Here is a 15,879-nt window from a genome sequence, read left to right as displayed (position 1 = left end):
ATCCACAGTGACCAAGATTCGTAGTCTTTCCCCTAAGGTATCGTAACAAGAATTCTTATGATACCCGGTACAACAATTCCCCGCCGCACATGTAATCCGGGCATTACAAACTCCGAGACGGTGTTTTCCAGTACCTCCCCCTACCCCGCCGACCGGGATTCACAACCCGCTATATAAGTTTTTGGGGGGCAACCACGTTCCGTGATATCCGCGCGGGGGATTAACGGTAGATGGCAATGGGGTTGTCATGCCATTTCGTGCCCCACTTTTTCGGGGGGGAAGGTTTGATAGAACTAGCGTACTTGATCCGCGCGCTTGTAATATTGTGTTATGCGCTACCAACTTCCTGGCAGGATATGATAATTATATATTATATGTGGGAACCCCCCCCCCCCACACAAGATATTCAGCCTTCATGCTGGGAAGCCCAGGGATATCCAAACGTTTAGGAGTAATTGCCTTTTTAAAATTACATGTAGCGTTGCATGTTTCATGCTCGTGTTATTAGTGATTGATTTAGGGGGGAATGATCACCTTTTTTAAAAAAAACTGGTGTGATGGGTGAGTGTGGAGTGAAGCGTTTGTTGTCCGGACGGCTGGCCTTTTGCCCTATCGTACGTATCACCGTTGGACTAGATACAGGTGCTGTCAAAAAAAAATTTCCCCCTCAATTCACCTTACACCTTCTGCTCAGTTACTCTGTACAATGTTTTCCGTCATCATGTGCTGCGAGAAAAATAGATCATTCTGATATGATATATGATATTGGGAAAAATAAACATGTTAGCAGAACGGGAAAAATATCTGCCATCATATAACTATCAGTCAGCCTGACAGTATATGTTGAAACTACTGATGTGGGGTGATTGAATGCCTGAGAGAACATACGCTCATCTAAATATTCCCTATATCCCGTGCAAGAATCCTCCGTACGCCTCCCCCCACATCCTTTAACATGACCCTCATTCTATCTAGTATAAGGCGTTATTACTCCTTACATCACTCTTTAAGCAAATGTCAGAAACCTTAATTTGGTCCAGCAGTGTACGGCTTCGGGGTATATGGGTTGGGTTGCGAGATGTGATATCATGCAGTAAAATGAAAGGGGTTCGCACCGTTGGCAACATTTGCACAGAAAGCAGTGGTTTTCGCGGACTCGCGGCTCGACATTACCTGGGCGAGAAGCTGTGGGAATCGAGAGAGGTACTATCCCTTTCCATAGTGGAAGTGTAAAGCCTGAGAATTGGTAAACTTCTGATGTCCTATGCTATGGTATGGTGAGATCTGAAAATGACCCGAGACATTGTGTGGGGGTGCCATACAAAAGGTATCATACATCCTTTGTTCTGGTTTCTCAATTCTATAAATCTTTTATTCAACTTTCTGTTGCAAACTGCTCTCCGCTAGTTTTCGGAAACAGTTTAGTTTGTAACACCCGCGCTCGTTGGGGGGTGTAAAACGGCTCGGGGTTTCTTGTTCCAGCGCCTTAAGAGTACAGCGCCCAAATGGTGTTTGTTTCTTTATCAGTTCCCATCATGACTGAAGCTTATCTTATCAATAGGGCATGTTCGCCAAAGTCTTGGCTCGTGATAAAGCGTCCAGAGAAGACTAGCTAAAGCGCCATTATCGCAGCGCATTATGGACAAACAAACTTGAGGAGCAAAAGTAATATCGAACTCGCACCGTGCGTGTAGGAGAAAATTGTCATGATTTCCCCACATCCCATCCCACTCCACCGCCCCCCCCCATATCCAACACCTTTTGTAAAATTCAAATCAAACCTACTCCTCCAAAGGTACGTACTCCCTCCTACCCCATCCAAAACGCCCAATGCTGCCAATCCGCTTCCTAAAAAGTATTGCGAATGAGCCCTTTTTAAGGATTCTTCCAAAAACAAGAATTGACTGACAAAACCAACCAGACCAAACCCAAACCCAAGCCAAGACAAACCGGACCATGTACTGTATCCCTAGGGGAAACAGGCGAAAGAAAATGGAAACAAAAGGCGGAGAAAAAAAACTAAAAAAAAAAGGGGGGGGGGAGAGCAATAAGAAAAAGAGGGAAAAGTGAAATGTCATCTATAATGCAACGCCATCGTGCTGTGTATCTCTAACCGTGTACATGAAGTAGAAGCAAAGGGAAATAGAGGAAAAATGCCGAAAACACATGTTACACCCACATTTTAGGAAAACGCGGCCTGCGCGGAGAATGATGAAGAGGGAAATAATAATTAAGATAGAAAAAAGTCTTACTTGTGGAGGGCAGCTACAGCGTGCCTATAGGCGAGGTAATTCAACATCTTGTCCACCACGAGAGCTACAGCGGTCATGCGTTAGTAACTGCTGCCTCCAAGAAACCGCTCCAGGAAAGGGGAGAATACCCAGAAAAGTTATCAAGCAGACCTGCGGAATTGGCCAAGGGCTATACAAGTAATTGTAATAGAGCTCCTCATTACCCCTTGTATGAAGTCCAATCATTCCATACATGACAACTCCTACGGCGACCCTTATTGCAATGGAGAGGTAATCGTGAACATCCTTATTCCGGCGGACAAGAAATGTAAACGCGGCGAGCAGTATAAACGCGCACCCCAGTGAGACGAAGAAGTATTCATAGACTAGATTGAATACGCCAAGAACCTTTCCCAATGGGCCGTCTTCACTGAATGGTTCTTCGTATTTAATTAAAAATGTTGTTGGCCGAGGTGCTTTGACGCCGTAATACTCTGCAATTCCAACGAGCAGCTCAGATAGTAGTTCGTTGACCATATGCGGATACCCGGTTTGTGAAGTGGCATTGTTGTTGGCGAGGGTCACAAGGGAATCAATGTTCGCGGTGATGTTTGGGTATCCTTTTACTACGGTTTTAGAGCCACCATCATCATACAGAGACTCGAAGTGGAACTGGAACCACTCTGCCACCAGCGCTGGCTCGGTGAGGGTCTCCGCCTCTTGAAAGATGCCGGATATGTAGGTGTTCATGCCGTGCCAGGTGGTTAACTGTCGGAGGCCTTCTACTGAGAGGACAATAGAGAGGTGGAAGGGGAAGTGTAGGAGGGTCCAGATTTGCTGGCGGATTGTGCCATAATGGACGTTTCTGGGGTTGTAGTCGAAGTAGAACATCCAGAAAAAGTACTAATTCAATCCAAAGTAAGCAGATGTGTGTGGGGGGTCGGTATGAGGGAGTGATATACGATGATGGCTAGGGAAGCTGCGACAATTCCAGCAAGGTCAGCTGTCCACCCAGTGCCCTTGACGATTGCGTTGATAGCTTTAAGCATGACGATAATGCCCTCGCCCAAAATGATAAGTGTTAGCAACCCCATTCTTTCGACGAGGTGCGTCTTCTTAAAACTGACTACCCTCCAGACACTCGAAGTCCCGATAATGGCACTGGCCTCGAATACCGCCGCGATATACCATCCAATGTAAGACTTTGCTGGGTTGCCCTTCTCAAAAGCAAAATACAGCTAAAATCCCCAGTCCATGTCAGCAAATTGCCGTCTCTCAAGCGGTAATCGTAAAGGTGTATAAACCTACCCCGAGGTAAAGGCTCCCCGCAACAGCCATGGTAAAACAATGCAACGCAAGTGGGAGGATAGCCTGCTTCTTAATCCTAGCAAACAACATAACCACGAAATACTGAATCATAAGAATATACCGCGAGAACATCAACGCGAGCGTCATAGTTCTAAGCGCAGTGACGGTATGAGCGTCGGTAGGATCCAATGGATTCCACTGCGTCGATACAGACGAGAAACCAGCCATCACTATAAAATGGATGGATTTGCATATCCGTTCATACACCGAGTCACGGGAGAATCGAACGTCGAGAAGAGTAACGTGCAACCAAGTAAACCAAAGGATAATGAAGAAAAGCCCGTACGAGGCCAGACCTAAGATTTTTCGCCGGCCGAGTTAGGGTTTGTCTAATAGGCATTGGGGGAGGGAGCGAACTTTTCTTCTCAGTAATATAATGCACCCCCGTGACAGTCGTGAGATTAGCGACAAAAAACAAGTCATAGAAAAGCTCTATCGGGGTTGCTTCCTCAATTTCGAGTTCCTCTTTGTGTGTCATAGGCTCTCCTTGGTCGATGACACTGTGCCTGAAATCGGGCCGTTGCTTAAGGCTGTGCACACTCACACTGGAGCCGTGCGACAGCGACCCGATACTACCCTCGAACTCATCTTTGAAGGGATTCTTAATCCACGGGAGTAATCTCGACTTTCGTTGCCCTGCAATTCTCCTGTTAAAAGTCAGGGCAAGGCAAAAAATCTGGGCGGGGACGGGAAGCGTACTCCTTGATGACGCTATCTATCAAATTATTCATGATGTCTGGAACGCCAAGGTATGAGGAACGTGAGAAAAAGAAACCGGAATGAATAGGTTCATTATATATCGACAGCCCATGCTTGCCGGATCCTCACTGGATATAGCTAAGCCGGTGTATCCGGGCGCGCGCCCAGTCTGTCCACCCACCCGCTATAAACTACACGGATCTTTCCCTTCCCGCCCCGACCAACACACCGGTTCTCACTTCTCACCACCACCACCATCACAACTCAGTTTCATGGAGAGGAGCGGGAAAAAGAAAAAAAACTGCTTGTTTCGCCCGCTGCCACGTACGACACCATGTAACCAAGCTTTTCAAGCTAGGGGCACTATTGTCAGAGAAACCAATTACTGGGAGGGAACCTACCACTTCGATAAGCGCTCGCTGATTGGAAGCTTGAGCTACCGTGGCACCGCCCGGCTCGTGGAGTGCTTTTTTTATTTGATAGGCAGTGTATGATATTGGGTAGGGGGAGGAGGGAAGGATGGGGGGGGAGTGCGTAATCAACATTGTGGTACGGGTAGGCATTGCTCTGGAAGTTGTTTCGTTGAAGGAGCTGAAAGGGATAGAGAAGTGCAAGCTACATTGATGATCTCGGGGGACTTTTAAATACCGGTAATTAATCAGCACTATAGCGTCGTAGCCCAGTACTCGTAAACGCTACTACCGGTATTCCTGAACACAACTGTGTTGCTCAAGGCGAGGGCATCGCGGTACCATTCATACCAGCCAGGGATAATAATGGACAATATAATACAGTACCCGTACAATGCTAGACTAGACTAGGGATAAAGCTAACTATAGGTTAATAAACACTGTGCAAGCATAATTCACCTTCCCCTTCTCAATTCTCAATCAAGGGGAGCGATGCTCACTAGATCACTGCCCCAACCCAGTGCGGTGACTCGAGGAAAAAAAGGCGATCTTCAGAAAACCCCCATTTCTCTCACCCTCCTCACCCCCGTCCTCTTGTGCCGCTGCGTCTGGGCGTCCACCCTGTCAAACTCAATCTCCATACCCATCCCCTCCCTCCCTAGTATAGACTGTTTGTATTTCCCGAACCAGAACCCCTACGATTGGATCATTATTTCTCCGCCCGTCTGTCGTACGGTCGCTGCCCAAATAGGTGTCGTCCGATCTGGATCCAAAAGGACTCCGCCCACTCCCTCCTTGGTCTACCGGTAGTCTATTCCAAGAGCGGAGGTAAGGGTAATTTAAAAATTGAAAAAAATTGAATTAAAAAATTAAAAATCCTATGAATATGATACGAAGATGACTCCGGGCGATCGGGGTGGTGTGGAGTAATACCTTAGTGAGATTTCCTTATTTTTCCAAGCTCAGAATTAAACGCCCAGTCTCGCTTGGCGCTTGGCAAAAAAAAAAACCAGTCCTGGCAAAAGCTTGGTTTGACGGCATGGGTGCAGAGGTTTCGATGACTTATGCGCTTGGCTACGAGTGCCATTTGGAAGGGATCAACGTTCGAAGGGCTTGTATTTTGCGGAAGTTCTCGACAGGGGGGTATTTAGCCCTGGGGTTGAGAAGGCGTTTTTTCGAGCGCAAAGTTTCGAATTGATCTGCCAGTTTCGTATGATATCCGACTACCCGTAATGTTCTGAGGTTTGTGAACACAACTGTTATTGCATATGGGCAAAATATCGGCCGGAACCCGGTGGTAGAAAAATTTGCATAAATGTTTTTCAACCCCGGGGCTGAATGCCTCTCATGGGGATATCAGTGATCAGAGGGGAGGGATGGTGGTACAAGTGAGAGGTGAGAACTTGCTGGGGGATGGTAACTGCAATGTGTTGCTCAGATATTCCCTTCGGTATGATACTAGTACGTAACGGCGTTTCTTAAAATAGTTTCAGCCGGAGTGAATTGCACCATGGATTTTACGATACAATACAATATACGATACGAACAGCGAATGCCAACGAGCGGAGGGACGCGCCATACACTAAAGTGCCAAACCCAGTAGTACACTACAGTACAAAAGTGGAGAAGAAACCGAGCAAAAACAAAGCAATAACACAAAACATCCCACTATCGCCGGGCAAAAACACAAACCGCCAAACCACCATCTCCGGGCTCTTTTATAGGACCAAGCAAGCTTAAGCCAAGATCCCGTCATACCAAACAGCATAACAATTTCTGTTCAAGTCCGTCAACGCAACGCTCCTCTCCACAAAAGCCCCAACCTCGGAAATCCACTCGGCCATGCCAAAGCTAGTAAGAGTATCCCCACCACCCGTAGCAAGCCGGACCTTCTCCTTGGAAGTGCCCGCATTGAGTCTTGCGAGGACGAACCCGCGGAGTCTGTTCGAGACGACTCTGACAACAGGGTCCTGGTGCTCCTGAGACCCCGAGCGAGCTGCGATACGGGTGATGGCGGAGGTAACATGGGAGACCACTTGCTTTGGTGTAGCTACAGTTTCCCGCAGGAATGTACAGAGGTCCTGGGCAATGGCTAGTGGTTCGAGGGGGGTTTCTGAGGATAGATCGGTGGAGATGCGGTCTTTGAGGGGCTTCCAGGAACTACGAACGTCGCGATGCAGAAGATTCTTGATGGTTAGTCCCATCGCTGCACCTAGTACCAGGCTTCGGAATTCCTCGCGATAAGTCCGGATCCGCTCAATATCCAGATGGAAAGTTTCGGGGACTTCTTGAAGCGTCAGAGGCCCACCCAATGACATGACCAGTGATGCGAAGGCGTGATTGTAGATTCCAGTAGATGGCGGCCTATTGGATGGGTGATTAACGCCCTCGGGATCGCGTGACCGAGCTTCTTGGAGTTTCTCCTCTTTAGCCTTCAGGAGCCACCGTTTTGTTTGAGTCAGAGTGGTTCGACCGGCCTCGAGGTCTGCAGCGAACAAGCGGCGCTCGTAGGGCACTGCTTCAGGTATCACGTATTGGGCAGACATCATGAGGAGAAAGTTTGCGTGATCCAGCTGCAAGAGTTCCAAGACATCGAATAACCGTTGAAGACGATGAATATAATTACTGGTGGTGTCATTGATGAGCGCTTGTACGTCCTCGTCTCTAGCAGGTGAGCAAATCTTGGGAAGAATGGAGAGAACAAAAGAGAAGAATTTCTCGTAATCATAGGAGCCAGCACGGCACTGCTGCTCGATGATCTGAATATCGATGCTATCGGAGATCATCCTGTGGAGTGAACCAGTCGATTCCAAAAGCCGCAACAGCTTCTCCTTGACACTCCCTGCCATTCCCGGTATCCACTTGGCCAGCTCTCCGCGTTCTAGGACATCTTCCTTCATGGCATCCCAAAAGGCTCTTCTAGCCTGTTCATCCACCACCCTTTCCAGCCCACCTTTCTTTCTGGCTCCTAGTTTGAAATCCTTATCGAGGGCTAGCTCGTGGACGACCTGGCGATTTGAGAATATCGCACCATTTTCCATCGGAGGAAACCTACTTTGATCTGCCACGCCGGCTGGTGTTTCAGGAGGCTGAGGCGAACCAGCTGGTGAGAGGGAGGCAGCGGCGGCACCGGAAGACACGGAAGAGCTCTCGACCTCAGTGGAAACCGAATTACCATCAGAAGCAGTGGGGGTGGCTCTTGGTCTTGTGTCGCCCTTTTCTTTCCTGGGCAGTCTCGTCCTTCTAGCATCTTTGACGGCCTGTCTTATCAAAGCCCTGGTCCGTTCCCCAGCGAGTCTCCGGATGCGAACGAGTAGTAACAGTTGATTCTCTCTGATGCCTTCTTTGAAGTCCAACGCAACGTGCTCCTCCGTGTCATCTTTAACCTTCTGCCAAATGAGATCTAGCTCAGCATACTGGGCTACCATGGTATTGATAAGTATTTCGGAATCCCGAGTTTTCCAGGACGTAAACCCTGTATTGAAGGCATCCCACGCGGCAAAGAGGCTTTGGTCAGGAGGGAATGTAGGAGAAGATAAAAAGGACTCGAAGGCGATCAGGAGATCTTTAGATTTAGTTATCAAAGCCTGTTTAAAGCGGTTAAGGTTAGCGTGCATTTTTGGGCTCGGGTTATCAGTGGGTATTACTTTCTCACTCTCACCGTCATCACTCAAAACCTCACCCGGATGACCAAGTATCAAAAAAGCACTTAGAAAAGTCCTACAAGCCTTTTCAATCTCAACCCGCCCCTCTTCAAGATGCTCTAATAGCCCGCAAAGCTTCAAAAGCCTTGTAGTGGCTTTCCGAACCTTCTCTTCCTGAAACTTTATAGAAATAGCCTCAAAACTAGTGTCCCTAACACTCTCGATAGTAAGCCCGAGCTCCAAGAATCTCCCCACAACCTCCCTATTCCTATAATTCCTATAAAGCCGCTGGATGTGAATCGCCGCCTCCTCCCTAAGCATCTCGGTAGGTTTAGAGGCGCCAAGGCGGATCTTCTGCAGAGACCCAGCAACGGCGTCATCACCTTCCTCTTCACTGCTGCCGTCAACCTTCACACTGGAGCTAGACCCTCTCTCCCGTCTCTTGCCTCTACGCTCACGAAGAACTTCCTTCCTTCTCCTCTCAGCCTCAAGCATCCGTTCCTCAACCCCACTCTTCAAGGCCTTCGCCTCCTCTTCACGTCTGGCTCTGATCTCCTGTGCAACCTGCTTCGCCTTCGCAACCTCACTAGCACAGCTCCCCGCAATCTTGGCCAGAATAGCATTCCGGCTATTGTGTGCTTGGCTCAGGCTTTGTTGCAGGGCAAGAAGACGCTCGCTTACGGCTTCGTGGGAATTAGCTCGCGCCCGGCGGACCTTCTCGACGTGTGCTGCGCGTTGGCGGAGTAGCGATTTACGGGTCTCGAGGAGAGTTTGGCGGCGGGTCGTGGCAAGGTTCGAGTTTGTCAGTGGGTGGTTGCAAGGGGAGGATGTTCCGGGCCTGCGGCGCTTCCTGCTGAACCGGGCCTCGAGATGGGCCGGGGGGTTCCAGCCAGGCGAAGAAGCCGAGTTTTCGTCGTGGTGTAGCATGTTTGTGGAGTTTGCTAACACTGTCGTGATGGTGTGATATGAGGCAGAAGTATGATGCCGGTAGAAGGTCGACAGCTGCAAACGACGCGAGGAGGTTGGTAGCTAGGGGTTACGATTGGTGGGGGGGAGATGTGGAGGAAGGGTCGAGTTGTGTGGGGACTGGGTTCAGTTGAAACTTGGGATGCGTCGACAAGCCGGGGCGTTAAACTTTCTCAGGCTCCCGATGCTTTCGAACCCGCATCACGCCGTTCCAGGATCTCTTTGACACCCCGAAATTTCTATCCTGGTGAGATGGAGGATTTACTACCAGTGGCGGTATTGTGTTCATTACTTGCTGAATGCTTACTGTCCCTACAAGTATTTCCAGACACCTCTCTCTCACCCGTTTGTCATCTACCGGTAATAGCCTGGTAACAACACTGGGCAAACTGATCGGAGAGAACCCGTGATGCAATCCCTGCAATCTATTCCACCTGCCACCAACGATCGACAACCGTCGAATCACAAGCCACTACCAGAATCCAGCAGTCGAATCTCATCCCCACTTGCGGAGAGCTCTGAGACTCTGCTCCCTTTGTCTCGTCCAAAATTCTTTTTTCCCTTCCAAAACTGTTGTCAAAAATCGTTTCCCAACAGCTACGGTAAGTTATTCCCAAAGGAAGAATAAGAAACAAAAAATCGCACGCCAACAATCTCCTCCGTACCCGTAGCAAGCAAAAGAAAAGAAAAATTACTCAACCCCTTCCCCGCATTTGTAGATCAACAAGTAAACCTCCCCAGGAGTTCCTCAGTCACTCCCGCACCCGTCGAAACCCCGATTGGACCTTTCAAAAACGAACGGTATGGACTCAGAATTATTGGCCCACCAAGCACGAGCGGCGGTAGATACCCTCACCGCACAACTCCGCTCCCTAGAGTACGTTCCCACACCCCCCCCTAAACATTACACAGCGTCGTCAACATCAGCTGATACATGGATACCTTTTTTTTTACAGGAACGAGCAAACAGCGCTCTTGCACTCGCTGCAATTAACCTCCACAACGCTTTCCACCCTACCCGCTTACAACTCTATCGCTCCAACCTTCTCTCAGATCCCCTTGTACGAGTCGAAATTGGCCCGTCTCAAGAGCGCAATGGCGGCGCAAGCGCAGGAGGTCGACGAGTTGAAGCGGCGGGCGAGGGAGGCCAATGAGCGCCGGCGGAGGAACCTCAAACGGATCGAGGAGGCGAGGAGGGGGGAGCGGGAGCGGGACAGGACGGTGCTGAAGGCTCAGGCTCGGGCCGTGGAAGGTGAGGAGAATGGTAATAATAAGGAGAGGGATGACGGAGAGGCTGTGGCGGAGGGGGAGGTCAAACGAGCAGGTACGCCGGTGAGGGGACAACCAAGGGAAGGGGTTGTCAAGACAGTCAAGAGGAAGAAGAGAGCCCGGCAAGTGGAGATTCAGTAAACTTGTTCCCCCTCAAATATTGTTGATACCGTTGGCTTGAGATGATTCGGTTTGTTTTTTGCTTGGTTTTTTTTTTGTTTTATTATTATTACCCCCTTTTTGTTCTTACCATCTTTCCCTGTGACAATAGCTTCCTTCCTTCGCAGCGGAGGCCTGCCGCAACTATTCGTCTCCTATCGCGAATAGCGCACTATGCTTCACAATATATCACTCGAAATGGAATATAATTACTGCGGTATCGGACATCATCGCCCAGCCTACCACAAGTCGCGCCAAATAGATATTTATATGTCGTAGAATAATTTTCACGTATCCAAGGGACCCGCTTATCCCTCCTAGAAAGTCAAGCAAACCTCCTCTACCGCCGGGTGGGGAAGCTCCAACCTACGACACTAAGACGTCTCCTCGCCAAAGTGGAGATGGGACCGATATAGTATAATAATGCTCCTCAGGGCAACAGCAGCAAAGGGAAATTTATCTGCGCCTCGGTCCGGGGTAGGGGGATTAAGCGACACCAGGAAGGTATTATGGGTAAAAAGCCATCATGGTGGGGCCCTATTCATTGATTGATTGACACCCATACAGACTATTATATCGGTCAACCCTCTATCAATAAAGGTTAGCGCTTTTCGTGGGCTTCTCCTCGCGCTTGTTTTCGCTCTTATTTTTCGGAATACCGGTTAGGGGGCCGCTATTGTGCCAGCTTCGGCGTTTCCCCTGGTACCGGTAACTGAGTCAAACCCTGGAAGTAGTAAGCGGCTAACTCTGGCCTGTACAAGTATATCGTCGAATTCGGTGATTGAACCGTTAAGTTGGACACGTATTAGCGGGGCCATAGCAGGCCCTAAACTGAGATGGGCTGCGGCGTTCCGTATGGTACAGTACAGTACTCGCCCGCCTTACCAATAATAGAATGGCTCAGGATTGGGTTTGCCCCTGGGACATCCTACTAACAGACTGACTTCCGTAGAAGATATTCCATCGCCAAGTGGGCCACTGGGTGGGACAAACGGAACACACAATGTCAGAACAAATCTACCAATCTGTAACACCGGTGATATCACAACACTTGCCGTATCCCGTTAACCTCCCCACCAATCCGTAAAACGCCTCACTAGACGCATTCACACCACCGAAGCCACCGACTTAATTTGCAAGTGTCATTTGCGAGTAATTATTTTGCTTGTTTGCTTGACATGACGGAATCATACCTCTATAGGAACATCTCCCGACGCAAACGCGAATTACGCAGCCTTCCCCGATATAAATTGATATTAGGCCCACTTAACGTGGTAAAGGAAAGAGTAAAAGGAAAGAGTTGTACTCGGCCATTAGCTCACCCACGTCAGATGGGTAGACGCCGAGGGGATAGGGGGGTAAGTGCTAAAAGATGTAGTGTAATTACAAAAAGGAGTCCCAAGATGGGGGAAAATACAAAGAGCCCAGAAAAACGCCAGATCCAATCCCACACACAGCTCCGTCCCCCTCGTAAAACAAATACAGGAAAGGAATTTTTGGGGATAATAGAAAATGATCAAAAGAGGCGCAAGCAAATCGAGGAAGCCAAAAACCATATCTCCGAAAGTGCTTATCAAAAAAATTAATAAAAAAGTACCAACAGCTTTTCATATAATCACATAGCCAAAACAGGAAGCTTCAACCTGGTATGGTGGGTTAGTTTTGCCCTGGAGAGGTGCTCACCACCCCCCTGAACAGGATGTCAACCCAAGTGGGCATTTCTTGATCGTTATCCTTGACTGTGATGGCCGAGCTAGGTCCCATTAGTTGCAACTCCACAGCGCTCTTGGCTTCAGCATGTTCCACCGAAACTGATTGAGAAACCATAATCCCCCCAGTAGTGAATGGATTTAGGCTCGGATTGGGGCTAAGATCGCCGGAGACAAGCTTCTTCTCCGAAGACGTTGAGGGACGACTGGAGCTTGGAGTCATGAAACGATGTCCGCTATTCGGCCAAGGCCTCAGAGAATCCCTGAGTCCTTTCTTCGATAGAGAACGGGTAGGCTTTTTCACAGTCACCGCCGCTGCCTTCCCAGAGAACTCTCGGTGTGTGTTCCGGGTCTGAACATCGTGATCGGGGGAGTAAGGGAAACACCTTTGTTGCAATGAAAAAAATCGGAAAGGAACGAAATCCATCTTTGGACTTTCATTGATTGTACGCGCGTGGACTGGCATCAACGTTTTGAAAACTATTATGACCGCAATACCCGAATCGTTTTCGGGAGTAATTTGGCATGGGATAGCAATAGGCTGTGGAACGAGGACCGAGTCGGCAAAAAATGGGTCCTTGATGTCTTCAATCAAGCTCTGGAGCGCCGCCTTAAATAAATTTATAAACGGAGGATCGTTGAGCGCCTGAAGTGAGCTTGAGCCGCCACCTGGAGCATCCATATCATCAATGAGACGCCCCACTCCCACACCTTCGTTTTCCTTCAGAAAGTTGATATGACTAGCTTCGAGTGCCGACATTGGCAGCTGGACAGTCGGGAGAGAGTCTAGCTGGTCAACACGCACCAGGATCTCGAAGCCGCCATTGACGTTTGCACGGACCGCGAAACATCCAACGTGAACTCCTGGTTGAAGCATACGCTCCGGCGAGTTGTATGTTTTCATCGAGTTGAGGTGATGTATTAGCGTTTCCTTGGGGACTTGAGTTGACCTGCTGATGATATCAATAACATTACTGGTATCCGTAAACCGATAACCCGTACTCGTTAGATCCGCAACTTCGGGCTTGGTTACTTTCTTTATCAGGAATAAAATTTTTCCTTTCCCATGGCCTGCCTCGACGTCCGTATAATCTGAGTTTTTCCCAGGAATCATATTGCTCACACTAACCCCAGTAGTGATTATTTCGTCATAGAGGACGCCCAAGTCATCCAAACTCCTATGTGTTCCGTCGGCCAAGTCCTGGGCAGCAATACAAAACATCTCACGGAAAACAAATGCATAGTCCTCGACAAAATCTGCAGAACGGCTACTGAGATTGTAGTGTCGAAGATGCTGTCTCATGCCTTCTATCAGGCCAGACAAGGATTTCCAATTTCGAGTGGTTTGATATATCCAGTGGAATACTGGATGTGATTTTCCAAGAGCCTCTTCGAATGACTAAATTCACAGTAAGAATTAGCATAATAGTATTTTAAGGTGCACTATTAGGATCCAATACTTTCTCCTGGAAACAGTCTGTAACCTCCTTAATCGGTAGTGTTCCGTCCGGTAATACCATTAATTTCCCATCGGGATCAAATGTTGCTGACGCTAGAACGACCTTTTGTGCGCGGATAACCTCCCTCTGCCTTGCCCTGCTTGTGACAATAGCAAATGCCAATAGAAGGACACATACGAAGACCGACTGATGACGCAGTAAGCTTCGGTTCCACTACAAACAACACGGAGAGCACAAAAAACTCACCAAGACAATTGTAATAATGACAGTTGCGTTTCTGGTGTCACGATTGAGTCCAGAACCCCCTTTTAATTGATATCGCGTCCCAACACTCGCACACCAGTGCATGCCACTAACACCACCACTAAGGAGCATAGCGCAGAGAGCCCTCTTGTACCAATTGTTCGTAAAATTCTTCCGCAAAATGAAAAATATCGCCAGGGCTAGGATCGTTGAGGATACAGCAATGAAAATTGAGCCGACTACAAAGCTGACGTCGTAGTACGACCGATAATTTTCTATTCCAGATTGCCCCTAGATATAAAAAATCAGACATCCGAGTGATAATCAGTGACAGGCGCTACCTACAAGATAGTGCATCCCACAAATGCTTAAACCGGCAAACGTTCCACCAAACCCGAGCCGAAGGTAGCCCACGTCTTCATTGGTCCCTATCAAGAGATATGCGAGGAATAACACAAGAATCGGAACAAAGAATGATATAGCTGTAAATGTCGAGCTGTACGCGAGTTGAAGTTTATCCGTTCCAACAGAGTTAGGATAAAGCACTATTGAACGGTTCCCAACAAAGTGCATGGACCATATAGCCACACCGCCCATTGTCACGGATGACCCTAGGAGAAGATACCTATTTCGAAGTTAGCAACAAACCTTCTGATGTGAGGTTTGCTCCCAAGCCATCGAGATCCGTAACCAGCTATTCAATAAAAAAACGGGACCCGCAAACATTCACTTACCAATTGTGCAAACCCCTCTGGGAAGTTCTCCTTTGCAGAAGTTCAAGGGTTGAAAGTGAACCAAGAAAGGAGACGAAATACGAAAGAATGATGTATCCGGCAGCGAACCTCTGCGGAGCAAGCGGGGGGTCGTATTCTCCGTCAAACATGATTGCTGTGTACCTCTTGCGTCGTAATTCCCCCTTGTTAACGGAGAGAAATTCGACCCACAACGTGGGGATCGAAGACCAATCTCCAAACCAAAAAGTTCTCTCGACAGAGACAGCGGCGGTTGTGTGATCTTGTCGATGTGATGGTGGGCGTGGTTGTGGTTGTAAAAGCTGAGGCTGCCACCACCCTAACCACCTACTACTACTCGTCTCCCAAGGGCTGGTAAGCTTCGAAGGGACCCTCGACTTATGGGGTAGGTTAGTAAGGATAAGTTGCGCATGCGGTTCAGAGGGGTCGAAAAGGGAAGGGGATTTCAAACTTGGAGGGGGAGATAGCGCTTTTCTACCATCCTCCACTAAGATTCACCATCGAGGGGACGAGTCCGAGCGCGGCACACGATCGATGCCATTGGTTTGCTGCTAAATAAAAAGCAGGGAATTCAGGAGAAAAAGGAATACCAAGATAAATGCCTATGAAATTGATCTTTTGAACCGGCATCACATACTAAGGGTCTCACTCATTCCGGAAAGGGATCCTGTGTGACAAACCAGGTCGGAATATTTAATTCCTGCTCCCCCAAGCAAGTTAGTTCAAGTTTAACCGACTGCATCGAGGGCGGCAGCTCGCCGTCCACTTGAATGGTGGCCCTCCACCTGAAGTCAGCTCAATTTTTGTCGATCCCACTTGGCTTGGTGAGAGTAAATACCCACCAAACATCTGCTCTTTCCGCATACTGTACGAGTACTGTACAAGTACAAGTATCATACCACACAGGCAAAACTCCCTGAAAAAAAAAAAGTTTGGCACTACTATTCTGGGTACTGGCAACCCCCATGC

At 48.5% G+C, this 15,879-nt stretch overlaps 4 protein-coding genes; 1 reads left to right on the top strand and 3 right to left on the bottom strand.

Moving 5' to 3' along the window:
- Positions 1-1,692: 1,692 nt before the first annotated feature.
- On the bottom strand, positions 1,693-4,890 carry GSTUM_00004035001 (uncharacterized protein). XM_002835192.2 has 6 exons: positions 4,299-4,890; positions 3,957-4,246; positions 3,540-3,895; positions 3,194-3,469; positions 2,381-3,134; positions 1,693-2,316 (listed from the first exon to the last, which is right to left on the bottom strand). The coding sequence occupies exons 1-6, from the start codon at positions 4,328-4,330 to the stop codon at positions 2,249-2,251; spliced, it is 1,776 nt and encodes a 591-aa protein (XP_002835238.1). The 5' UTR covers positions 4,331-4,890; the 3' UTR covers positions 1,693-2,248.
- Positions 4,891-6,202: 1,312 nt separating this feature from the next.
- GSTUM_00004034001 (uncharacterized protein) lies at positions 6,203-9,600 on the bottom strand. XM_002835191.2 has 1 exon: positions 6,203-9,600. The coding sequence occupies exon 1, from the start codon at positions 9,277-9,279 to the stop codon at positions 6,445-6,447; it is 2,835 nt and encodes a 944-aa protein (XP_002835237.1). The 5' UTR covers positions 9,280-9,600; the 3' UTR covers positions 6,203-6,444.
- A 51-nt stretch (positions 9,601-9,651) lies between these two features.
- On the top strand, positions 9,652-10,950 carry GSTUM_00004033001 (uncharacterized protein). XM_002835190.2 has 3 exons: positions 9,652-9,920; positions 10,038-10,195; positions 10,275-10,950. Exons 2-3 carry the CDS (start codon positions 10,122-10,124, stop codon positions 10,726-10,728), a joined length of 528 nt encoding a protein of 175 aa, XP_002835236.1. The 5' UTR covers positions 9,652-9,920; positions 10,038-10,121; the 3' UTR covers positions 10,729-10,950.
- A 1,183-nt stretch (positions 10,951-12,133) lies between these two features.
- Positions 12,134-15,182, bottom strand: GSTUM_00004032001 (uncharacterized protein). XM_002835189.2 has 5 exons: positions 14,893-15,182; positions 14,504-14,783; positions 14,162-14,449; positions 13,916-14,101; positions 12,134-13,854 (listed from the first exon to the last, which is right to left on the bottom strand). The coding sequence occupies exons 1-5, from the start codon at positions 15,039-15,041 to the stop codon at positions 12,403-12,405; spliced, it is 2,355 nt and encodes a 784-aa protein (XP_002835235.1). The 5' UTR covers positions 15,042-15,182; the 3' UTR covers positions 12,134-12,402.
- Between the last annotated feature and the right edge of the window lie 697 nt (positions 15,183-15,879).

The sequence above is a fragment of the Tuber melanosporum genome (genome assembly GCF_000151645.1).
Source record: "Tuber melanosporum whole genome shotgun sequence assembly, scaffold_1, strain Mel28".
NCBI lineage: Eukaryota > Fungi > Ascomycota > Pezizomycetes > Pezizales > Tuberaceae > Tuber > Tuber melanosporum.
Note: the sequence above shows the minus strand (reverse complement) of the source record. Positions and strands in the feature narration are given on the sequence as shown.